Genomic DNA, 26,619 nt, shown 5'->3' on the forward strand with positions numbered 1-26,619 from the left:
CAGAATGGCTTTCCTTTTTCCGGCATCATTTATTTCATTTGCTTTGAAGAAATAACCCAACACTCCACAGTATTCCTCCCAGGTTTGTGTCTGAATATCAAAAGCGGAGACCGTTCCTACCATGGCAGCTATGCTCTCATCCAAGTTGTAGCTAACTTTAGCTCGCGAGTTTGTTTTTGTTAAAAAGTCCCGTCAGACTTTTCTTTATTCAGTGTCCTTTTACCTCGTCGCCAAATGTGATAACTCCATGTAGTGAAACAAGGAACTCGAAGAGGCGCGATAGTAGAATTAGTTCATGTACTTTATTAACAACTGCGTAACAAACATACAAGCCTGCATCCTTGCATTCCAGCTTGCTGACCTTAACTAAACAGCAGCACTCGCTACAGCACCACCTGGTGGATAACCTTAATCATAACATCCCAGATTACAACATACAGTTATACAAAAATAATAAAAAGGGTGGCTAAAGTGAATGTTGGTCCCTTAGAGGACGAGACCGGGAAATTAGTAGTGGGGAACATGGAGATGGCAAAAACGCTGAACAAATATTTTGCATCAGTCTTTACAGTAGAGGACACTAAAAATATCCCAACACTGGACAAACAGGGGGCTATGGGGGGGGGGGAAAGGAGCTAAACACGATTAAAATCACTAAGGAGATGGTACTCGGTAAGATAATGGGACTTAAGGTGGATAAATCCCCTGGACCTGATGGCTTACATCCTAGGGTCTTGAGAAGTAGCGGTAGGGATTACGGATGCATTGGTGGTAATTTTCCAAAACTCCCTGGATTCAGGAAAGGTCCCAGCAGCTTGGAAAACTGCTAATGTAACGCCCTTATTTAAAAAGGGAGGTAGACAAAAGGCTGGAAACTATATGCCAGTTAGCCTAACATCTGTGGTTGGTAAAATGTTGGAGTCCATTATTAAGGAAGCAGTAACAGGACATTTGGATAAGCATAATTTAATCGGACAGAGTCAGCATGGTTTTATGAAGGGGCAGTCATGTTTGACAAATTTGCTCGAATTCTTTGAGGACGTAACAAACAGGGTGGATAAAGGGGAACCAGTGGATGTGGTGTATTTGGACTTCCAAAAGGCATTTGACAAGGTGCCACACAAAAGATTACTGCACAAGATAAAAAAATCACGGGATTGGGGGTAATATACTGGCATGGGTGGAAGATTGGCTAGCTAACAGAAAACAGAGAGTTGGGATAAATGGTTCATTCTCGGGTTGGCAATCAGTAACTAGTGGTGTTCCGCAGGGGTCAGTGCTGGGACCCCAACTCTTTACAATCTATATTAACGATTTGGAGGGGACCAAGTGCAACATATCTAAGTTTGCTGACGATACAAAGATGGGAGGGAAAGCAGTGAGTGAGGAGGACATAAAAAACCTGCAAAAGGACATAGACAGGCTAAGTGAGTGGGCAGAAATTTGGCAGATGAAATATAATGTTGGAAAGTGTGAGGTTATGCACTTTGGCAGAAAAAAATCAAAGAGCAAGTTATTATCTAAATGGAGAGAAACTGCAAAGTGCTACAGTACAAAGGGATCTGGGGGTCCTGGTGCATGAAACACAGAAGGTTAGTATGCAGGTACAGCAGGTGATCAGGAAGGCCAATGGAATCTTGGCTTTTATTGCAAGGGGGATGGAGTATAAAAGCAGGGAAGTCTTGCTTCAGTTATACAGGGTACTGGTGAGGCCACACCTGGAATATTGCATACAGTTTTGGTTTCCATATTTAAAAGATATACTTGCTCTCGAGGCAGTTCAGAGAAGGTTCACTCGGTTGATTCCGGAGATGAGGGGATTGACTTACGAGGAAAGGTCAAGTAGGTTGGGCCTCTACTCATTGGAATTCAGAAGAATGAGAGGCAATCTTATCGAAACATGTAAGATTGTGAGGGGGCTTGATCGGGTGGATGTTTCCACTGATGGGTGAGACTAGAACTAGGGGGCATAATCTTAGAAAAAGGGGCTGCCGTTTCAAAACTGAGATGAGGAGAAACTTCTTCACTCAGAGGGTAGTAAATCTATGGAATTTGCTACCTCAGAGCTGTGGAAGCTGCGACATTAAATAAATTTAAAACAAAGATAGACAGTTTCCTAGCTGATAAGGGAATTAGGGGTTACGGGGAGCGGGCAGGGAAGTGGACGTGAGTCTAGGTTCGGATCAGCCATGATCCTATTGAATGGTGGAGTGGGGCCGTATGGCCTGCTCCTACTTATGTTCTAGACTTGAGTATGGGGGCATAATTTCAAAGTTTGCAGATGACACGATGCTTGGAAATGTGGTAAAGACTGAGGAGAATAGTAGCAGATTTTAGGAGGACATAGACTGGCGAAACGGGCAGTCACATGGCTGATGAAATTTAATGCAGAGAAGTGTGAAGTGATGTGTATTGGAAGGAAAAATGAGAGGCAATGTAAATTAAATGGTATAATTTTAAAGGGGGTGCAGGAACGTGAGGGTTCATATGCAGAAATCTTTGACAGTGGCAGGACAAGTTGATAAGACTTTTAAAAAAGTATATGGGATCCTTGGATTTATAAACCGAGGCATAGAGTACAAATCAATGAAGTTGCAGGAAACCTTTATAAATCACTAGTTAGGCCTCAGAGTATTGTATCCAATTCTGGGCACCACATTTTAGGAAGGATGTCAAAGCCTTGGAGAGGGTGCAGAGGAGATTTATCAGAATGGTACCAGGTTGAGGGACGTTAGATATGTGGAGAGACTAGAGAAGCTGGGATTGTTCTCAATGAGTTGTTACGATCTGTAATGCACTACCTAAAAGGGTGGTGGAAGCAGATTCAACAGTAACTTTCGAAAGGGAAAGATTTATATGCTTGAAAAGAAGAACTTTGCAGAACTATGAGGTTGAGTAGGGGAGTGGGACTACTAATTGGATAGCTCTTTCAAAGAGCCAGCACAGAAATTATGGGCCAAATGGCCTCCTTTTGTTCTGTATCATTCTATTCTTGTCTTAGTCAGAAGTTTGTGTTCAAGCCTCATTCCAGAGGCTTGAACATATAATCGAGGCTGACACTTCAGTGCAGTGCTGAGGGAGTGCTACATTGTTGGAGGTGCCCATCTTTTGGATGAAGCATTAAACCAAGGCTCTGTCTGCCCTCTGAGGATGTAAAAGATCCCGTGCCACTATTTGAAGAGCAGGAGAATTCCACCAGTATCCTGGCCAACATTTATCCCCCAACCAATGCCACCAAAAACAGATCATTTAGTAATTAATCTCATTATGGGACCTTGCTGCGCACAAATTGGCTGTCACATATTGCTACATTACACTGACTACTATTCAAAGTACTTTATTGGCTCTGAAGCACTTTGGGACATCTATAAAAAGTGCAATATACATGCAGATTTTTAAAATATGGATTTAGGAATTTATAATGTTACAGTTAACAGGAGGTTCATGCATACAATCTCCAGTGGTGTTGCTCATGGAAAATGTGAGATTATGTTGTTTGGTAATGATAAGATTACAAGATATAAAGGAGAATGTGACCTTGTAGCGCTATATAGAAATTAGAATAAAATGTAGGTAAGTATTTAGAAATTGAGATAAAGTTGTATGCAAGGTTTTTGTTATTGTAGTACTGGAGTGTCAGCCTAGATTTTTATGTGCTCAAGTCATGGAGTGGGGCTTGACCCCATGACCTTCTGACTCAGAGGCAAGCGTGCTAGCACTGAGCCAAAGCTGACACTAACAGAAAACATATTATAATTAAATATCACCAACTATACCAGAAAATATATGATGCACATTCAGGGAGGCCACCAGTGAACAAAGAAATGCAACCTCTGAATAAGTCATAGTACACCAAAATGTCCGCAATTGGGCGAAAAAATCTGACCTGGCACCTGGGAACAAGAACAGAATCCGAATAGCGCTTCGAGCCAGTGAACAAATTCAGCCTGGTAATTGGGAGTGGACATGGGATGACAATAGACCCAAGAATAGGCGAACCTTGTTAGACTCCATTTAGACACAATTACTTAATGTAAAGATAAAATATTTATATCTAAAGTCAAATACCTTCTGGAACACCATATTATAAAAAAAAATGGTGTCTGAGCAATAAGTTTTTAAATACCCCAGTGCCACCCAATTGTGGAAATCATCACGACATAGGCAAGCCTCATTATAAATATGGACATAAATTATAATGGAAAAAGTTGACAAAAAAGTGCAACAAAAACATGACAAAGGAGTCAAGTGGTTCAAAGTAAGTGCATCCTTATGTTAAAGTTTTATTATAGATATAAATGTTAGTCAGTGCGTCACTAGTTATATGAATGTACATTTTCTCTTTCAGAATTCAAGAATTTGTTGTCTATACTTATATACATATGTGTGCATTGTCCTGTTTATACTGTCAATTAGTCTGCATTTCTCTCAAAATACACTCCAGTTGATAGTTTGATGTGATTTCTATATTAATTTTGCGTGAAGTAAACCCAACTCAAATGTAATCAAATCATGCTTAGACTGATTCAGTGGCAGTCCAGTATAATTTGACAGCAAATTTGCTGCTGAAATTACCATCGAATGTTAGTACAGGCAACATTTAGAATCTGGCATAGATGGAGAGTCACCATTTTAAATTCAGAGGTCAAACTGAGGTTATCTTTCTTTAACAAGTGAATCAAGTCCAACTGTGTTAACCATATAGAGTTTCATGTTTGGTTAGCAAGATAGAGATTAAATAACACATTTTCTTCTGTCACTTTTCACACGTTTATTTTAAATAAAATTTCACAGATGCAAGTTTTTTCGCACACTAGTGTCATGGGCACAGTATCAGAGAGGTGGCGCAAAATGTGATGCCAAAGGCATATTTTAGTGGTTTCTGATGAAAAGCAGCTGGAACCAAGTTAATTTGATCTTAGTCACATCATAAAAGCATCCCTTATTCTTCATGTTTAGAGCAAACTATAATAAATAAATCCCCTTAAAAGCATAAACTTTACACTCCAGACTTCTTCAATCCGCCAAGTCAGTTTGTTTCTCCTTTGTCTAAAAGCCATCGATCTGCATAAAACTGTAAAAACACCATATTCTGTGTCATAGACCATCTACTAAAATGTCTGCATGCTTTCAGATGTTATAAAATGACCATAAGTATATCCAAGCTGTTTCAATTTTAAAAGAAACCCGAACTACATGCTGCATATAACACAAAGGCAATCGACTTGCATCATCATCATGGATTTCCAATTACTTTCAAACCAAAGTGCAAGTTATTCATTTAAGAAAAATATACAAATTAAATATATTTTATAATACAGTCTGCCAGTAATAGTGATGAAGATGACAACTGTAGCAATCTGCGATACAGAAAGCACAGAATTATTGTGATTGTGCAGTGGCTGTACAAACTCAACTCAAACTAATGTTAGTTAAACAGCCTGGGAGGTTCTCAATCACAGAGAGAAGACAGATAGAGAGGGGTATGGGTAACAATTACATAGGCTTAATATTCATCCTGGTCAGCTTCTGGGTGATTAATATTAACTTTTTCATCTTCCGGAGGAGCAAATCCATCCTGCAGAACAAAAAAAACAGAATGTATTGATTCAGCAGCACTAGGTGCACTCAACAACAACTCGCATTTATATAGCACCTTTAATGTAGTAAAATGACCCAAGGCACTTCACAGGAGCATTATTAAACAAAATTCCACACATGGCTAACAGCAAGAAGTGTATATTGAGATTGCTGAAAATGCAATTGCTGCCAATGGGATTGCAGTACCCCTTATTGCCACTACATCTGAATTGTATGCTTTGTAAATAGTTTATCACTAGATATCACAGCTGAACTGATCAAAATTCCAATAAACATTAACTAGCAAAATAAGCTCATCTCCAAAGTAATGACTGTTAAATTCAAAATGCTGATACAGGCTCTCCTGGGCCCCAGTTAATGCAATACATGAATTAACCATGAGATGTCTAAGAACTGACTGGGTGACATGTCCTCTAATTTTCCTCTCCACATTGTGGCTTTTCCTGTATGTTTTTGACAAATGGCAACAACTCTTATTTGGATTAAAAGAATTTTCATAGAATCATAGAAACTTACAGCACAAAAGGAGGCCATTTGGCCTGTCGTGCGTGTGCTGGCTCTTTGAAAGAGCAGTCGAGCTTAGTCCCACCCCCCCGCTTTTTGTCCGTAACCCTGTAAGCTCAAGTACCCATCCAACTCCCTTTTAAAATTATTTATGGAAACAGCTTCCACCACCTTTTTCAGGTTGTGTGTTCCGGAACCTGACAATTCTCTGAAAAGATTTCTCATCTCCCCTCTAGATCTTTTGCCAATGATTTTAAATCTATGACCTCTGATTATTCACCCACTCACCAGAGGGAATAGTTTTTATATAGCTACTCTATCAAAACCTCTCAATCTTGACAACCTCATAACACTTCGCTGTTCTGAGGAGAACAGTCCTAACTTTTCCAACCTCTTCTCATAACGCAAGTCCTTCAATCCTGGTAACATCCTGGTAAATGTCCTCTGTACCCTTTCTAAGGCCTTTACATCTTTCCTGAACTGTGGTGCCGAATTGTCCACAATACTCCAGTTGAAGCCTAGCCAGTGATTTATAAAGTTCTAGCATGATCTCTTCATTTTATATTCTATGCCTTTATTTATAAACCCAAAAGTAACCAGTTTGCTTTTTTAACACTTTATCAACTTGCCTTGCCACCTTTAAGGATTTGTCTATTTGGACACCAAGGTCTCTGCTCATCTACACTTTCCACAATCATGCCATTTATAGTATACTGTCTTTCCATTTTAGTCCTCCCAAAATGCATCACTTCACACTTCTCCACATTGAACGCCATCTGCCATGCTTCTGCCCATTTAACCATCCTGAAGTCTGCAACTAGCCACATCACCATCTACTACGATGCTAAGTTTTGTATCATTTGTAAACTTTATGATGCTGCTTCCTACACCTATGCGTTCATAAAAAATGAGTCTGAAAAAATCCTTCCACCACCACCACCCTCTGCTTCCTGTCACTGAGTCAATTCCGTATCCATACCGCCACTTTCCTCTTGCTTCCATGGGCTACTATCGTCTTAACAAGTCTCCCATGTGGCACTTTGTCAAATGTCTTCTGAAAGTCCATATATACATCTACTGCATTACTTTGGTCAACCTTCTCTGTTACCTCAAAGAATTCAATCAAGTTAGTCAGACGCAAAATGCCTTTAACAAATCCATGTTGGTTCTCCTTGATTAGCCCATGCCTTTCCAAATGAAAGTTTATTTTGTCCCTGATAATGGTTTCCAATAACTTCCACATGATAGGCTGACTGGCCTGTCGATTCCTGGTTTATCCCTCTTCCCTTTCTTGAATAGTGGTATAACATTAGCAACCCTCCAGTCCTCCGGTACTACTCCTGTATCCAATGAGGACTGAAAGATTGTGACCAATGCCTCCGCTATTTCTACTTTTGCTTCTTTCAGCAATCTAGGATGCATTCCATCCAGACCAGATAACTTACCAACTTTCAGTGATGCTAATCCGTAACTTCCCCCTCCTCTTTTAGTGTAACTTTCAGATCATTCACTTCCTTTGTGAAGAGATGCAAAGTACTAATTTTCTGCACTAAATTTGGGTTCTGAATTATAAAAGAATTATCCAGTGTAGGGAACATTGATGGCACTTCAGTGCTCCTATCACTACACACTAAAAATACAACTCGTACCACCCCCTGCAGCAAAATAACAATCCAAAATATTACAAAAAGTGAAACATAGTAACATTCTGATGAGAGCACTGATCCTTTCAGTTGTCCTCATAGCATTCCACCAATAAAGTCCCATCTGCAAATCCTGTTCAAATGAGCAAGTTGGTATTTAAATAGGTTGAAACCAAAGTACTGTAAAATGCAAAATTCTTTAATCAAATGCTGTGTTGTGTATCTTAATGGTGAACAAAGATCCAGCTGCCTGACTACAGCAATCTGGATGAACTTCCTCGATTCAGAGTACTTCATGATTTTATTTTATCTCATTCTAAAACACCATAAAAAAAAAGGAATTGCTTTATCACAAAGGGTGGAGTGAGGTGGAAATAAATTAGCTGGTTGCCAAGATAGGCAGATTGAGAAGGGTTGTATAACATCACAATTACTGTTGCATGAACTCGCACTGACCCCAATTTCAATTGAAGGGCCTCGCATTGTTGGACATGCTGCAAAAGATTCTACACATTAGACAAAGATCACACCTGGATGACTTTTTAAAATTTAATGTTATGAACTATATTGGGAAAGGCCCACCTTGCAGATTATAGAAGTGTGCAAATACCACCATGGTACACCTCTACATTATGTGTAGGTGCTAGCTGAGCAAACGGCACAAATACATTCCTAGTGCAAAATCAAGTACATAGTAAGAATGCCTGGGCTAGGGGAGAACCTGAAGTTGCAGCAAGGTAGATAAAGCTGCTTCTCACTAAAATGAGCTGGCCCCTAGCAACCAGCTCTAAATCTGGGAATACATGGAGGGAGGCAACCCCTCCAAAAGGTTCATCCCTGCCCTAAGGACAATGGGATAACTGACAAGGTTACAGTTAGCCTGTCAGCGAAGGCTGGCAAACTACAAAAAGTTTTCAGAGAAGTGTGGTCCTGAAATTCGTGCTATAGGACAGAAACATTTCTGCCAGTTCTGGGCTGCACGGTGGTATTAGGCTTCCCTGTGCGCACCTGCATCCAAAGTGAGGGACTGAAGGGATAATTACTAGTCCTAGCCCCTTTAGGGCTACCCCAGATCAGGCATATTCCTCAGACATTCACTTTCAACTAAAGTTAGAGGTAGCCGAATCCTAAAGACGCTTAATTGGGTCTAAAGGTCCAGACTATCTCTCCCTAAAGGAAAGGAACAACCTGAAGATGTTACCGTCCTCCAGATAGCACTTTTAATAAGTTTAGCTAGACTGTAACGTTCTGGATATTATGAGGGTCCGGATAACTCCCTCAGAATTCTGCAACTCCTCACCAAGGAGCGTACAGAGAGTGAGTTTGCGAGTTTGATACAGAAGTACTATGAGACAATTCTAAAAATATATAGATTTATTAAAGAACCGACATGTAATTACAGTAGGTGTTTCAATCGCAACATTAACAGTTCCAATAACAGAAATCTTACAATTCTATTATCAGAGATCCTTATTCTCAAATCTTAACTTCGCTAGTTTTACAGTTCTTAGTTTATTCCAGGATATCCACCAAAATCAAATACAATACCTTGATCCCCGAGATACAAAGAGTTGGAGACTTACAGAGCTTGCCTCTGAAGCCGAGAATTGCTTTGCCCCTTCAAGCGAATCTATCATCCCATTTGAAAGTTCAATTTTTATACCCTTTCTCAGTGGTATTTCCTTTGAAGTTTTCTTCTGATGTAAGCTAATTATCTCTAGTCATTTTTCTGCTGACCCCTTCTATTCTTAGTCAGATCAGCTGGTAGCAAGCAGACTCGTGTCTCTCCTTTAAGTGTTCGAATGTAACAGCAGGTGCATTTATTTGATGTCATTCTTACCAAAGTCTTCTATGCAATTCTTAAGTCACCTCAGCTGGTTGCAACACAGAATTGTGTCTCCTAGGTGTTCCAAGTTCAACACAAAAACAATGTGATGGCTGGTGCCTCCCCCACTTGATGTCATTCCCACAAAGGCATATGTTTCTTAATTTTCTGTGTTTGTTTACAAAGTGTACTTTAAAACACCTTAACAGGGTATACCATTGTGTTCTTTCCAAGGCTTCAGACTATCAGGAACCTCCAACCTCCTGTTTCAAGAAGGCTATTGATTCAGTGTCAACAACTTATCTTATCTCAATAGCCTGTATGCTGTTTACAGCTTCTCCATTGTTAGGTTTTTAGATTTTCAAGCCCAGTTTGTCATGTTTTAATAAAGTCTTTTATAGAATGGTGTATTTTTCTGAATAGATATATTGCGTATTCCTTCACAGGACATGAACCTGGCTGTTCTTGAGAGGCATTCTGCTGAGGACCTTAATATGAACCTGATCACTCAGTTCCATTTAGTACCAGGACCTCAAAAGTGTTGGGTTTAAAGAGATGGAAACTTTTTTTCTTGAAGTCACTGGCCATGAATGGGGTTGGTATATGCATGCATCTGGGTGCTCTATTGGTCACCTCCCTTGACCTGCCTCAGAAATCACTATCATAGAAGAGTAAGGATTCCTCTCAAAGGTCTAGCCTCTTTTTTTCCCCACCTGGATCACCAACTCCTTGGGTGGCAAGAAACTCAGATTGGACTTTTCCTTTCCCAGGAATAGATGTGTCCTTTCACTACAGAAAGAATGTGGAATGGTCAACAGCCAACACTTAATGTATCATGGTCACCAAGTAGTTGAAAAGCTTCGGCACCCGGATACATATGGACCCTGATCACCAAGCTCACCCTAATTGCAGTGCAAGTTAGGGTTGTGCACTCAGCTAACCTTGTCTAGGCAAAAGTACTCAGAGGCCTACGTCTTTCTACTTTCGTCCTTTTTACTGTATAGAAAAGGGTGGTCCATGTGGTCAACATTCTGATATCATAGAAATCAAAACAGAATAGTCATTAGTTATTTTTTCCTCCACGATGAACATTGAGTGTGCGCTCCTGTGGTATCTGGAGAATGCTATGAATGTAGTTTATCTTCCGTAGCTAAATGTCAATCACAATGCAATGAATGTACAACCAGAGATTGAGTATCACAAGCTCAACCTAAAAACAAGGAATGTGACTGTTGGCTGCTATTAAAGCACAAAGTGACCCACAGCAAGTTAAACGCTAAATAGGTTAAAGATATAGCCGCAACTTATTATTATAGGGAATTATGTGACTTGGGTATTATATGTCAAGCAAATTCTATTCTGAGAATGAAAAGTAACTCAAATTACTTTCCTCCTCCTGACTTGGAGTACCTGAAGGGATTGCTGATATTAGATTGAACTTCAAGGGCCCTAAAAGCAACAACTGACACCACTTGAAACAAAAAGGGTGCAGCTGTATTGGCTGAAACTGATGCCAGAAGCTACATGTGGGTACTTCTGACAACATGGCAAAGGACTAGATAGAGTAGGTCAACAGTTGCATGTGATGAGAAATCCCTTTATTGGTTTAATTCCTTCATTAAAAAAAGTTCTTAGTAGGAAGAGAATTGTCATCTGTGGATGAAATAATCTTTTCATTGTCTGCCATTCATAGTCCATTGGGCGATACAGGGTTTCAGACAATGGTTGTGGCCTATCTAAAATAGTTTATGCCAGAGCAAATGCATTAGCTGACATCAGTTGAGACCTTAGAGATCCTAGGGTCAAAAGGAGGTACATCAGTAGACACACTTCAAAGCTCCATTTTGGTGAAGCTGAGTACACTATCTTTGGAAGATATTGCCTGGCACTGGATAATATTGATTGGGTCAAAAATGATTCTTAAACCTCATCCTAAGTTAATACTTCTAATAAAACTGAAAAGACTAAGTAACATTTTTCTGTATGAAGAACAAAAATGAGGTTTTGCTGCCAATGAGGAGAGAAAAACAAATACAAAATGCATGAGTGAGGAGAGACCACCTGGCTCTATGTTTCTATGTTTTAAGACAACTATAAGCTAAAATTTCTTAAGGGACAGTGTACTGTGATCGGCTGTTCTGATTGCACCCTATATCCTATTGACTGTCAAAGATGAACTAAAAAAAAAAAGCATATAGTAATGGCAATACACACCTCAGTTGCATACAGAATTTCCACAATCCTCTGAACTGCAGGGCTGTTCTCACTTTCGTGTTCTTGGCAGATGAGTTCAATGTCCCTTAGTTTACTGAAGTAAAAGTCTCTCTCTTTCTCAAGCCCATCCACTGTCAGTTTCAGTTCCATTAGCTTTTAGAAATTAAAAGGAAAAGTTAATAAAATTATGTTGTTGAAACCGGATGAGTGCCTGTTTTTTTCCATATCTGCTAAGAAAATAACAATGGTAAACCTTACAACACATGATAGACTGACTGATTACAGACCAAGGTGTTTAGAGCAAAATTGCAGTACATGGGTAAGTGTAAGGAAGTGGATATTAGCTTTTTCTCCCATGAGAGAAATATATTTTATGCATACAATGCTGCTCATGGCGGGTAAGAGAATATGCTACTTTAGAGGCCGATTTATGATGCTTAAGCAAAATTGTTCATTTTTTTACAATGGCATGAAAATTGTGGAGGTATTTTGGGGTTTAAATTATGTAATTATGCTCATATTTTGTGGAAGCTGTAAATTGATGCTTGTTTATTATTGCTTATTTATTTCTGCACTGAATTTTGTCTCAAACATTTTTGCACAAAATGCTGGATACACAGGAAGATGATAGGGAAGATATTCCAGGCTGTAGATAGGCAAGAGTATGTAGCAGTACTAGGCAGTGGAAAGGAATGTGGGTTTGGAGGGTGGTTAAGGGGTCTAGTAGCAGTAAGAGGGAGATGATGCATCAGAATTTTGGGGAGGAGGGTTCCTGAGCAGTGGAAGTTCAGAGTCTGGGAGTGAGATGTTGGGAGTGTGAAAATGTTGGGAAGGTAGTCCTGGGATGTGGGAGCGAAAGGATCACAGTGGCAAGCTGTTGGAGTACTGGACGAGGAATGTAGGGGTGGGAACAGTGTGAAGGGAGTTCTGGAACTGGGTGTAGAGCTTTGGGGATTCAAAGCAATAAATGGAGGATGGGGTTTATTAGCAGTAAATGGGGTACTGAGCTCCAGGAGCATTGGAAGTGGTTACAGGAAAGGTTGTATACACAGTGGGGAGGGGGGGTGCAAGGGTCTGGGATAATTGGAGATAGCGGTCATGGTGTGTGGGAGGATTGAAGGAGTGTATTTGGGGTGCGGAGAAATGATGGTGCTCAGTGGGTGTTGGCGCTGGTAGTATTTTTGGAAGAGGTGGTGAAGGAGAATGAAGGCTGTAGGTCTCTATGAATTTGACCTTCTGTACAAAGTTTTAAAAGAGTGGTTTCCCAGCACCAAACTAGAAAGTTGTGTGTTATTTAAAACGCTTGTTTTTATGCTTAATGCTGGCAAATAAATGTTTTCAATTCCTAAAACACAGCTCTTAAAACAAAGGCATGTGAGAACCACACTACCCGAGAAAAGGGCGATAGCCATGTTGTTATTTCAAATGTAGCAAAAGCTTGCATTTTTTTTTTTTAAAGCCAGTTCCTGAGCCACATCCTGCAACTTGACTATAGGGGTTATCTTGAGGGTAGGTTTGCATGCAGAGAGCAAGGTGTTCAGGATGAGAGCAAGAAAAGGGCACATGGTAGAGTGTGAATGTCTCACTTCTTAATTTTCTCTCCTTGAATTCTTCATTCTTTCCACTGCTACAGTTCTGTCCTGCCTCTGCCAGTTCCTTTCCTATCCACTTTAGTTTATTTCCTATTGTATTTTCTGCTGTCCTTTTTTTGAATTTCACTCTGCTGCCATATTCTCTCTCTATTCCAGATCCACTTCTTTAACCTTTTCATCTGCATTTTGTCCTATTTGTTTATTCCTCCCCCTTGTTGCAATTGAGCTGTCTTGTGATGGTGGAGGAGCAGGGATCAAGCTACTACACAGAAGTGACACAGGTGAAAGAAAGCACAGGCTGCTAGAGCCTCAGCCATTAGGCTCGAGTAATTTTATAATGCATATAAGTTTTAAAAAACATCATGCCAATCTCAGGAAACAATAGGCCCTGATTTTCATTTCTCTACCACTGTGTTTTTCAAGGTGAACATGGCAGTAGCTAGCTGAAAGTAGCAAATATGAAATTACCACTGACTTCCTACCTGAAGTCCGCCGGCTGCGATTTTCCAGTGGGCCTTGATTTAGGTCAGTGGTTCTCAAACTGGGGTCCATAGAAACTTTCTTGGGGGTCTGCAAAATATTGAGTACCGAACAGCGCTCACCTAACAGGACATGCAATGAAAGAGCGGCAGCCGGAGGTGGGAGCGGTGTGCGGCTGCCACATGTGCAGCGCAGTTTGTGCTGGTTTTCTCACCTAGGTGAGTGCTGAGAGTGGCACAACGATCGGCAAGTGGACCCTCCATTCTTTTTACTTTGTTCCTGGGATGTGGGCGTCGCTGGCAAGGCCAGCATTTATTGCACATCTCTAACTGCCCTCGAGAAGGTGGTGATGAGCCACCTTCTTGAACCGCTGCAGTCCGCATGGTGAAGGTACTCCCATAGTACTGTTAGGGAGGGGATTCCAGGATTTTGACCCAGTGACGATGAAGGAAAGGCAATATATTTCCAAGTCAGGATGGGGTGTAACTTGGAGGGGAACTTGGAGGTGGTGGCGTCCCCATGCGCCTGCTGCCCTTGTCCTTCTAGGTGGAAGAGGTTGCGGGTTTGGGAGGTGCTGCCAAAGTCGTCTTGGCGAGTTGCTGCAGTGCATCTTGTAGATGGTACACACTGAAGCCACGGTACGCCGGTGGTGGAGGGTGTGAATGTTTAAGGTGGTGGGTGGGGTGCCAATCAAGTGGGCTGCTTGGTCCTGGATGGTGTCAAGCTTCTTGAGTGTTGTTGGAGCTGCACTCATCCAGGCAAGTGGAGCGTATTCCATCACACTCCTTACTTGTGCTTTGTAGATGGTGGAAAGGATTTAGGGAGTCAGGAGGGGAGACACTTGCCGAAGAGTACCTAGCCTTTGACCTGCTCTTGTTGCCACAGTATTTATGTGGCTGGTCGAGTTAAGTTTCTGGTCAATGGTGACCCCCAGGATGTGGATGTTGGTGGGGGATTCAGTGATGGTAATGCCATTGAATGTCATGGGGCCAGTGGTTAGACTCTCACTGGCACGAATGTTACCTGCCACTTATCAGCCCAAGCCTGAACGCTGTCCAGGTCTTCTTGCATGCGGGCATGGACTGCTTCATTATCTGAGGAGTTGTGAATGGCACTGAACACTGTGCAGTCATCAGCAAAACCCCATTTCTGACCTTATGTTGGAGGGAAGGTCATTGATGAAGCAGCTGAAGCTGGTTGGGCCTAGGACACTGCCTTGAGAAACTCCTGAGCGATATCCTGTGGCTGTGATGATTGACCGCCAACCACCACAACCATCTTCCTTTGTGCTAGGTATGACTCCAGCCAGTGGAGAGTTCCCCCTCACCCCCCCCGATTCCCATTGACTTCAGTTTTACTAGGGCTCCTTCATGTCACACTCAGTCAAATGCTGCCTTGATGTCAAGGGCAGTCACTCTCGCCTCACCTCTGGAATTCAGATCCTTTGTCGATGTTGGGACCAAGGCTGTAATGAAGTCGGGAGCCGAGTGGTCTTGGTGGAACCCAAACTCGGCTTCAGTGAGCAGGTTATTGCTGAGTAAGTGCCGCTTGATCGCACTGTCGATGACACCTTCCATCACTTGCTGATGATTGAGAGTAGAATGATGAGGTGGCAATTGGCCAGATTAGATTTGTCCTGCTTTTTGTGGACAGGATATACCTGGGCAGTTTTCCACATTGTCGGATAGATGCCAGTGTTGTAGTTGTACTGGAACAGCTTGGCTAGAGGCACGGCTAGTTCTGGAGCACAAGTCTTCAGCACGACAACCTGGATGTTGTCAGGGCCCATAGCCTTTGCTGTATCCAGTGCGCTCAACAGTTTCTTGCTATCACATGGAGTCAATCGAATTGGCTGAAGACTGGCTTCTGTGATGGTGGGGACCTCAGGAGGAGGCCGAGACAGATCATCCACCTGGCACTTCTGGCTGAAGATGGTTGCTTCAGCCTCGTCTTTTGCACTTGCGTGCTGGGCTCCGCCATCACTGAGGATGGGGATGTTCATGGAGCCTCCTCCTTCGTTAGTTGTTTAATGGTCCACCACCATTCATGACTGGATGTGGCAGGACAGCAACGCTTTGATCGATTCGTTGGTTGTGGGATTACATAACTCTGTCTATAGCATGCTGCTTCTGTTGTTTAGTGTGCATGTAGTTCTGTGTTGCAGATTCCCCAGGTTGGCACCTCATTTTTAGGTATGCCTGGTGCTGCTCCTGGCATGCTCTTCTTCACTTTTCATTGAATCAGGGTTGGTCGTCTGGTTTGATTGTAATGGTAGAGTGAGGTATATGCCGGGCCATGAGGTTACAGATTGTGGTGGAATACAATTCTGTTGCTGATGGCCCACAGCGCCTCATGGATGCCCAGTTTTGAGCTGCTAGATCTGTTCTGAATCTATCCCATTTAGCATGGTGGTACTGCCACACAACATAATGGAGGGTGTCTTCAGTGTGAAGACGGGATTTCGTCTTCACAAGGACTGTGCGGTGGTCACTGCCACCAATACTGTCATGGACAGATGCATCTGCGACAGGTAGATTGGTAAGGATGAGGTCAAGTAGGTTTTTCCCTCGTGTCGGTTCTCTCACCATCTGCCGCAGGCCTAATCTGGTAGCTATGTCCTTCAGGACTCGGCCAGCAGTGGTGCTACCGAGCCACTCTTGGTGATGGACATTGAAGTCCCCCACCTCGAGTACATTCTGTGCTCTTGCTACCCTCAGTGCTTCTTCCAAGTGGTATTCAACATGGAAGAGTACTGATTCATCAGCTGAGGGGGGCTGTAGATGGTAATCGGCAGGAGGTTTCCGCACCCATATTTGACTTGATGCCATGAGACTTCATGGGGTCCAGAGTCAATGTTGAGGACTCCCAGGGCCACTCCTTCCCGACTGTATACCACTGTGCTGCCATCTCTGGTGGGTCTGTCCTACCGGTGACACAGGACATACCCAGGGATGGTGATGGAGGAGTCTGGGACATTGGCTGAAAGGTATGATTCTGTGAGTATGAATATGTCAAGCTGTTGCTTGACTAGTCTGTGGGACAGCTCTCCCAATTTTGGCACAAGTCCCCAAATGTTAGTGAGGAGACTGGGTTGGGTGCGCCTTTGTCGTGTCCGAAGCTGGTGCCGAGGTCGATGGCGGGTGGTCCGTCCGGTTGAAGGGATCCTTCAACCAAAAAAGTTTGAGAAGCACTAATTTAGGTGACAGTGCAATTGCCAGAAACAGGCAATCTATGCAAATTGGGGCCTGTAGTTAAGATCCAATGCCATTTTGGTTATCAGCGTGATGCCCACTCAGGGATAACCCATCCACTATACATGGCTGATACAGAGCAGAAAATAGCCAGGACCAGCTTCACTTAAATGGATCGCTGGATGAGGTCCAACAATATTAAAAATTAATCGATGCGCAAACTTTCAGCCTTCATGATGACCTTAATTGCTCTTCCTGCACCCTCTGCAATGTCTCAGCCTTAGCTGCTGCTGTCCGATTTCCCACTCTTCCAAAATGGCAAGTGCTGGAAATGCAGCTCGTCAATCAAACATGAATGAGGCCCAACCATCAAAATGATTTGGGCCTCTCGCCATCAGGCTGGCCTTGTGACTGCTCTGCTCACTGCAAGTCTGGTGCAAACTGAAAACCAAAATTGGGGCCAAGAATGACAGCAGAGAAAAATTACATTAATGACTTGGACTTGGGGGTACAGAGCACAATTTTGAAATTTGTGGATGAGATGAAACTTGGAAGTGTAGTGAACACTGAGGAAGATAGTAATAGACTTCAAGAGGACAGACAGTCTGGTGGAATGGGTGGACACATGGCAGATGAAATTTAACACAGAAAAGTGTGAAGTGATCGATTTTGGTAGGAAGAATAAGAGACCACACATACTAAAATGGTACAATTTTAAAGGGGGTGCAAGAAGAGAGACACCTGGGAGTGCTTGTGCACAAATCTTTGAAGGTGGCAGCACAGGTTAATAAAGCATATGGGATCCTGGGCTTTATAAATGGAGGCATAGACTACAAAAGCCAGGAAATTATGCTAAACCTATATAAAACACTAGCTCAGCCCCAGCTGGAGTATTGTATCCAATTCTGGGCACCACACGTTAGGAACGACATGACGACTTTGGAGAAGGTACTAGAATGGTTCTAGGGACGAGGGATTACAGTTACGTGGATAGACTGGAGAAACTGGGGTTGTTCTCCTTAGAGCAGAGAAGGCTAAGAGGAGATTTGATAGAGGTGTTTAAAAACATGAAGTGTTAGATAGAGTAAATAAAGAGAAACTGTTTCCAATGGCAGAAGGGTCGATTACCAGAGGAAACAGAATTTGTTCATCCCAGTTTGGCATAAAAATAAAACAAAAAAGGTGACTCATCCATGGCTAACAAGGGAAATTAGGGATAGCATAAGATCCAAGGAGGGGACATATAAATTGGCCAGAAAAAGCAGTAAACGTGAGGATTGGGAGCAGTTTAGGATTCAACAAAGGAGGACAAAGGGATTAATTAAGAAGGGGAAAATAGAATATGAGAGTAAGCTTACAGGGAACATAAAAACTGACTGTAAAAGCTTTTATAGATATGTGAAGAGAAAAAGATTGGTGAAGTCAAGCGTAGGTCCCTTGGGGGAACAAAGAAATGGCAGACCAATTAAATACATATTCTGGTTCTGTCTTCACAAAGGAGGACACAAATAACCTCCCAGAGATGTCGGGAAACATAGGGTCTGATGAAAGGGAGGAACTGAAAGAAATCAGTATTTGTAGGGAAATGGTGTTAGGGAAATTGATGGGATTGAAGGCCGATAAATCCCCAGGGCCTGATAATCTACATCCAAGGGTACTTAAGGAAGTGGCCCTAGAAATAGTAGATGCATTGCTGATCATCTTCCAACATTCAATGGAATCTGGAACAGTACCCATGGATTGGAGGGTAGCTAATGTTACCCCACTATTCAAAAAAGGTGGCAGAGAGAAAACGGGGAATTACAGACTGGTAAGCCTGACATCAGTCGTGGGGAAAATGCAAGAGTCCATTATAAAAGATGTAATAGCAGAGCACTTGGAAAACAGTGACAGGATCAGACAGTCAATATGGATTTACAAAAGGTAAATCGTGCTTGACTAATCTACTGGAATTTTTTGAGGATGTAACTGGTAAAATAGATAAGGGAGAACCAGTGGATGTGGTGTATTTGGACTTTCAGAAGGCTTTCGATAAGGTCCCGCATAAGAGATTAGCGTGTAAAGTTAAAGCACATGGGATTGGGGGCAAGATACTGACTTGGATAGAGAACTGGTTGGCAGGCAGGAAGCAGAGAGTTGGAATAAACGGGTCTTTTTCCGAGTGGTAGGCAGTGACTAGTGGGGTACCGCAGGGATTGGTCCTTGGACCCCAGCTATTCACAATATATATTAATGATCTAGACAAAGGAACTAGATGTAATATCTCCAAGTTTGCAGACGACACAAAGCTGGGTGGGCACGTGTGCTGTGAGGAGGGTGCTGAGAAACTCCAGGATGATTTGGACAGGTTGGGTGATTGGGCAGAAGCATGGCAGATGCATGATAACGTGGATAAATGCGAGGTTATCCACTTTGGTGTCAAAAACAGGAAGGCAGATTATCGGAATGGCAACAGATTGGGAGAAGGGGAAGTACAACGAGACCTAGGTGTCCTTGTGTACCAGTCGCTGAAGGCAAATGGTATGTTGGCCTTCGTAGCGAGAGGGTTTGAGTACAGGAACAAGGATGTCTTGCTGCAGTTGTACAGGGCCTTGGTGAGACCACATCTTGAGTATTGTGTGCAGTTTTGGTCGCCTTATCTGAGGAAGGATGTTCTTGCCATGGAAGGAGTTCAGCGAAGATTCACCAGGCTGATACCTGGGATGGCAGGAATGACGTATGAGGAGAGATTGGGTCAATTGGGCTTATACTCACTGGAGTTTAGAAAAATGAGAGGGGGTCTCATTGAAACTTATAAAATTCTGGACAGACTAGATGCAGGAAGGATGTTCCCAATGGTCAGGGAGTCCAGAACCAGGGGTCACAGTCTAAGGATAAGGGGTAAGCCATTTAGGACAGAAATGAGGAGGAATTTCTTCACCCAGAGAGTGGTGAACCTGTGGAATTCTCTACCACAGAAGGCAGTAGAGGCCAATTCATTAAATATATTCAAGAAGGAGTTGGATATGTTTCTTAAGGCTAAAGAGATCAAGGGATATTGGGAGAAAGCAGGGACAGGGTACTGAATTTGGATGATCAGCCATGATCGCATTGAATGGCGGAGCAGGCTCGAGGGGCAAGGTGACTTGGAAAATAACCAGAGACGGCATGAGTGTGGTAAACCACTGTTATTGTATATTGTTACCTCTGGGTGGCGCTGTGTACCAAGGCATGCCTCAGCTGACTCCGCCCACATGACCAGGTATAAAGGTGGGGGTTTCGCCGACTCACTTCCTTCTTGGAACCAGCCACCCACGAGAGGCATGCTCTGTTCTCTAGTTAATAAAAGCCTTTTCATCACCTTCCTGATTCATCGTCTTTTATGGAGTAATTGATAAGCGTATCAATTTTATTAACTAGAAGTAAAATGGCGACACCTGAACAGCAACAACAGCAGGCGTTGCTGCGAGCCCTCAGACCGGCATGCCTGGACCTCGACCCTCAAGCAGCGGGTTCATCAACCAATTTCGAACACTGGCTGAGCTGCTTTGAATCCTTCCTAGGAGCCTCCGCCGTGACATCGGAGGAGAACTAAAAGTTTTGACCGCCCAGGTGAGCCCTCAAGTATATACGCTCATCCGGGACGCTACTACGTACACGGCGGCCCTCGAACTACTAAAAGGGCAATACACGCGCCGAGTGAACACGATTTACGCCAGACACCTCTTGGGATCCCGCAGGCAGCAACCGGGGGAATCGGTAGAGGCATTTTTACGGGCGTTACAGACACTCTGCAGAGACTGCGACTGTAAGGAGGTAACGGCTGCGGGGCACGTGGAGGGACTTACTTGTGATGCCTTCGTCAGGGGCCTCCAGTCCGACTACTCCCGGCAGAGACTGCTCGAAAGCAAGGAGCTCGACCTGAAGATGGCCGTAGCCCTTGCGCTCTCGCTAGATGCGGCCCACCGAAACCTCGAAGCATACTCACGTAACGGCACCGCGCCATGGCCATCGCGACCGTGGGACATGGGACCGCTGCCCCCGGCACCAACTGCTGCAGCGATGTCCCGAAATCAACTGGGACAGCCGCCCCCGGCAAGAACCGCAGCGATGCCCCGTAACCAGGCCCCAAAATGCTATTTCTGTGGCCAGTTAAAACACCCTAGAGCGCACTGCCCGGCTAAGACCGCTACCTGCTCGGGCTGCGGGAAGAAAGGCCATTACGCCAATGCCTGCAGGGGGAAACCAGCGAACGCCAGCAGCGCCGCGTGCGAACCATGGGGGCAGCCATCTTATCCGCCATTTTGTGCACCTCCGGCCGCATGGCCGCCGCCATTTTATTCGCCGCACTCAACCGCCACTTCGTCTCCGGACTCGACCACCGTCTCGTCGGACGACCATACCGACTCACTAAGCCATACACTGGCCTCCGTTACGCTGGATCAAGCCCTCCCTCATCATCTATCCAGCTCCATGATGGATATCACGGTAAACGGCCGCGCCACCACTTGCCTAATCGACAGCGGGAGCACAGAGAGTTTTATTCACCCAGACACGGTACGTAGCCACTCCCTCACGGTCCTGCCGACGCGCCATCGGATTTCTATGGCGTCCAAGTCCCATTCAATGGACGTCGGCGGCTACTGTGTGGTGACCCTTTCGGTTGGGGGCACAGAATATAAAAATTTTAAACTTCTAGTCCTGCCCCGTCTCTGCGCTGCCGTGCTGCTCGGGTTGGATTTTCAGTGCCACCTTAAAAGTGTCACATTAGCATACGGTGGACCCCTCCCCCCACTCACAGTCTGCAACCAACACCTTTTAAATCGCCCGCCGCAAACCACCTGCAGCCTTTCCACACTAAAAGTCCCCCCCCCTCCCTTGTTCGCTAACCTCACCCACGACTGTAAACCCATCGCTACCAAGAGCAGGCGGTACAGCGCCGGGGACAGAGCTTTCATTAGCTCTGAGGTGGAGCGGCTCTTGAAGGAGGGCATTATCGAAGGGAGCACTAGCCCCTGGCGAGCCCAGGTTGTAGTTGTTAAAACCACTGATAAACGCCGCCTGGTCATTGACTACAGCCAAACCATAAACCGGTACACTCAGCTGGACGCATACCCCCTTCCTCGCATATCTGATATGGTCAACCAGATTGCGCAATACAAAGTATTCTCCACCATTGACCTTAAGTCAGCATACCACCAGCTCCCCATCCGCCATGAGGACCGCCAGTATACTGCCTTCGAGGCGAACGGCCGCCTCTACCACTTCCTTAGGGTTCCCTTCGGCGTCACCAACGGGGTTTCGGTCTTCCAAAGGGAGATGGACCGGATGGTTGACGAGAACGCGCTGCAGGCCACCTTTCCCTATCTGGATAACGTCACCATCTGTGGCCACGACCAGCAGGACCATGACGTTAATCTAGAAAAATTCCTCCGTACGGCCCAACGGCTGAACCTAACGTACAATAAAGAGAAATGTATGTTTCGCACCAAACGCCTCGCCATTCTCGGCTGCGTGGTGGAGAACGGAGTCATCGGGCCCGACCCCGACAGAATGCGCCCCCTAATGGAGCTACCCCTCCCCCACTGCCAAAAAGCACTGAAGAGATGCCTGGGGTTTTTCTCCTACTATGCCCAGTGGGTTCCCCACTATGCAGACAAAGCTAGACCCCTCATCAAATCCACCTCCTTCCCCCTGACACCAGAGGCGTGTGCAGCCTTCACTCTTATCAAGAGCGATATCGCGAAGGCCACAATGCACGCAGTGGATGAGTCGATCCCCTTCCAAGTGGAGAGCGATGCATCCGACTTCGCCCTAGCTGCGACCCTTAACCAGGCGGGCAGACCCGTGGCCTTTTTCTCAAGGACCCTCCAGGGCCCCGAGACCCGACACTCCTCTGTCGAAAAGGAGGCCCAGGCTATTGTGGAAGCGGTGTGTCACTGGAGGCATTACCTGGCCGGAAAACGGTTTACCCTGCTCACTGACCAGCGTTCAGTAGCTTTTATGTTTAATAATAAGCAGAGGGGCAAAATCAAGAACGACAAGATCTTGAGGTGGAGAATCGAACTCTCCACCTACAATTATGATATCTTGTACCGGCCCGGGAAACTAAATGAGCCCCCAGACGCCCTATCACGTGGTACATGCGCCAACGCGCAGGTTGATAGACTGCAGACCCTCCACAATGACCTCTGCCACCCGGGGGTCACCAGGTTCTTCCATTTCATCAAATCCCGTAACCTGCCCTACTCCATCGAGGAGGTCAGGACCATGACCAGGAACTGCCAAATCTGTGCCGAGTGCAAACCGCACTTTTATAGGCCGGACAGAGCAAGCCTGATCAAGGCCACTCGCCCCTTCGAGCGCCTGAGCGTCGATTTTAAAGGGCCCCTCCCCTCCTCTGACCGCAATGTGTACTTCCTCAACATAATTGATGAGTACTCCCGTTTCCCGTTTGCCATCCCTTGCCCAGACATGACCAGTACCACGGTCATCAAATGTCTGAATGACCTCTTCGCCTTGTTCGGGTTCCCTAGCTATATACATAGCGACAGGGGCTCATCTTTCATGAGCGACGAACTTTGGCAGTACCTGCTAGCGAGAGGTATTGCTACGAGCAGAACCACCAGCTACAACCCCCGGGGGAACGGCCAGGTGGAAAGAGAGAACGCGACGGTTTGGAAGGCCGTCCTCTTAGCCTTAAAATCTAAGGGCCTTCCGACCTCTCGCTGGCAGGAGGTCCTCCCTGCGGCGCTCCACTCCATCCGGTCACTGCTTTGTACTGCCACTAATGCCACCCCTCATGAGCAAATGTTCGTTTTCCCCAGGAAGTCCACATCGGGAACCTCGCTACCGGCATGGCTGACTTCTCCTGGGCCCGTCCTACTGCGGAGGCACGTAAGGACCCATAAAACGGACCCCCTGGTCGAGAGGGTGCACCTCCTACACGCCAACCCCCAGTATGCCTGGGTGACATACCCAGACGGGCGGGAGGACACGGTCTCCATACGAGATCTCGCACCCTCGGGTACCCCTGAACTACCACCGTTATCCCCCACCACCCCTCCCAATCCAACCCCTGTAGACGACATGCCGGAGCCCCAGGACCCTTCGTTGACCACCCAGACACCAGATCCGACGTTGGATGCTGCAACACCGCCGCCGCCACCACGACAATCAGGACGTCAGACAAGGCCTCCTGATAGACTTAACTACACGAACTTGTAGTACCCTTCACCCCGCCGGACTTAATTTTAAACAAGGGGTGAATGTGGTAAACCACTGTTATTGTATATTGTTACCTCTGGGTGGCGCTGTGTACCAAGGCATGCCTCAGCTGACTCCGCCCACATGACCAGGTATAAAGGTGGGGGTTTCGCCGACTCACTTCCTTCTTGGAACCAGCCACCCACGAGAGGCATGCTCTGTTCTCTAGTTAATAAAAGCCTTTTCATCACCTTCCTGATTCATCGTCTTTTATGGAGTAATTGATAAGCGTATCAATGAGCAAAAATTTTTTTTACACGAGTGGTTAGAATTTGGAATGCACTGCCTTATAAAGTGGTAAATACAGATTTAATAGTAGCCTTCAAAAGGAAATTGGATAAATACTTGGGAAAAAATTGCAGGGATATGGGGAAAGAGCGGGGGAGTGGGACTAACTGGATTGCTCTTTGAAAGAGCTGTGCAGACTCGATGAGCCGAATGGCCTCCTTCTGTTCTGTACTATTCCATGGTTCTAAGGAGCTGTGGGATAGTGGATGATGAAAATGCACCTGGCATCCCTCGTCTTTGCCGATGTACGATTTACTATGATTCGTAGTTAACTGTTAAATTTGGGCAAGCTAACTCATTCATGACAAATGTTTGCTTATGGAAACTGCCATCTAGTTACCAACATGAATAAAGGTGTTGAGAAAATGACTGAATTGTAACATTAATTATGAAAGATTAAGCTAATTGTAATAATTAGATCTTTGGACATTTAAGCTTGCATTGAGATTGCACTAAAAAGATTGCACAAAACTGCTACTTATAGCTAGTCAAGTCACCTCATCCAGAATCTACCATTACTTTTAGCAAAAAAACTGGAAGTGTAAAGTCTTAAATGTATCTTTTTATTCCAATCTATTAAAATAACTGCAGAAGACTGAATGAAGGCACATTAACTTAACATTGTTATTGAAGTTTGTCTTAAAAAACAAAAAATACAATAGGTTGATCAGCATATTAAAACTACAAAACATGATTTTTTTCATTAATATAATTAAAGAGTTCTTTTTCCACTGCACAAAATTCTTTCATGGTATGCACAATGAAATCTTCTCGCCACAACTGCATGTAATACAGTATTTCACAACTGCCATTTCGCGTGTTCTATTTGTGCCTGATCCACTAGAAATGCGCTTGCAACACAAGATATGCTCAAATTATGCTGCCAATTCTTGCAACATTTGATCAATGACTATTGGCACCATAGTGGCAGCATCTATTGATGAAGTTTTGAATTGTTTTAGCAGGGTGATAAGCAGGTGCCAAAAGATAAAAATAATTTATTCTCTCCAGATCTGTTGGTGCATTCAAATCTTTGTCACAGGCTTATGGCAATAGAATAAAATCCTGTTAGCATTCTCAGGAGAATTTACAGAGATAATATTAACTGAATGGCTACTGTTTATGTAGCCATGCGGTTTATATAGTTTTAATAATTGGGATTTGAAAACTTAAAAGAAGAATTTTTTTTGAAGTATAATTGATCAGATTGCTAGAAGTGGTATTTCAATTGTGATTACTTTAAAGTTAATACAAATAAAATAGCAAAAAGGAAAATATGAAGATAAAAAGATGGAAATAATGAACAAATTGTTGATGACTCAGTTCAACTTCTGTATGCTTTGATAAAATCTGTAAGTATACTGTCTTAGTATACGGTTGATGTAATTAAAATAGCTTTACCAAAGGTAGTTGTACAATGAAGTGCATCAGGTCCTTAACACCTTCTAAGTGCGTTAAAAGTGAAGAGTAACTCTCCAGTGCTCAATTATACTTACGTTAATTGCTGGCTGTGACAGTTTCTTTATATGAGTCAATATGTAGGGACGACTCTGGGCCACTTTAGACATCACAATATAACCCTAGACGAAACCTCATCTGAATCAATTTCTCCTACAATAGCGCTTTAAATTCCATTGCCCCATATTGGGCAATTTTTTAACACTAATGGCTTTTTATACTGCTCACTTCAAGTTTCATGTTATTTCATATGAAAGACAATGGCCCCGGATTTTGCGGTAAAAATAACCGTGAGGCTATCAGCGCTCACCCTTATTAAAGAGTAAAATCAGACAGCAAATTCCAGCAGCCGCACATGTGCAGTTAAACACAGAAATCAGGAAGTTGCTGTCCAAGTTGCCCTGTTCCTCCAGAAGCTTTTCTATAACAGTATTTCACCGAGAGACTTGGCATTGAAATACATGGAAGAGCATGAAGTTGCGGTACTTACATGATAGATAAGCCTTAATTACTGCCAAACAACCACTCTGACACTGAAAATTAACTTTTACAATTGTGGAGTCTCATTCCTTCAGATT

General features: G+C 44.0%; 1 protein-coding gene across 4 annotated transcripts in view; it reads right to left on the reverse strand.

Moving 5' to 3' along the window:
- Nucleotides 1-283: 283 nt before the first annotated feature.
- Nucleotides 284-26,619, reverse strand: part of LOC147112560 (microtubule-associated protein RP/EB family member 3-like) — a 98,553-nt gene continuing 72,217 nt past the window's right edge. For 3 of the 4 annotated variants that reach the window (XM_085996904.1, XM_085996905.1, XM_085996906.1), the window contains exons 6-8: nucleotides 26,080-26,163; nucleotides 11,788-11,940; nucleotides 284-5,578 (exon numbers count right to left, since the gene is read on the reverse strand). In XM_085996904.1, coding sequence (XP_085853030.1) covers nucleotides 5,507-5,578; nucleotides 11,788-11,940; nucleotides 26,080-26,163 — 309 coding nt within the window. In that variant the 3' untranslated portion in view covers nucleotides 284-5,506. The remainder of the gene's footprint in view (nucleotides 5,579-11,787; nucleotides 11,941-26,079; nucleotides 26,164-26,619) is intronic. The other variant, XM_085996907.1, reaches the window with a different exon arrangement.

This window comes from Somniosus microcephalus, chromosome 9 (genome assembly GCF_052327205.1).
Source record: "Somniosus microcephalus isolate GS21.2 chromosome 9, FLI_Smic_1.0, whole genome shotgun sequence".
Lineage (NCBI taxonomy): Eukaryota > Metazoa > Chordata > Chondrichthyes > Squaliformes > Somniosidae > Somniosus > Somniosus microcephalus.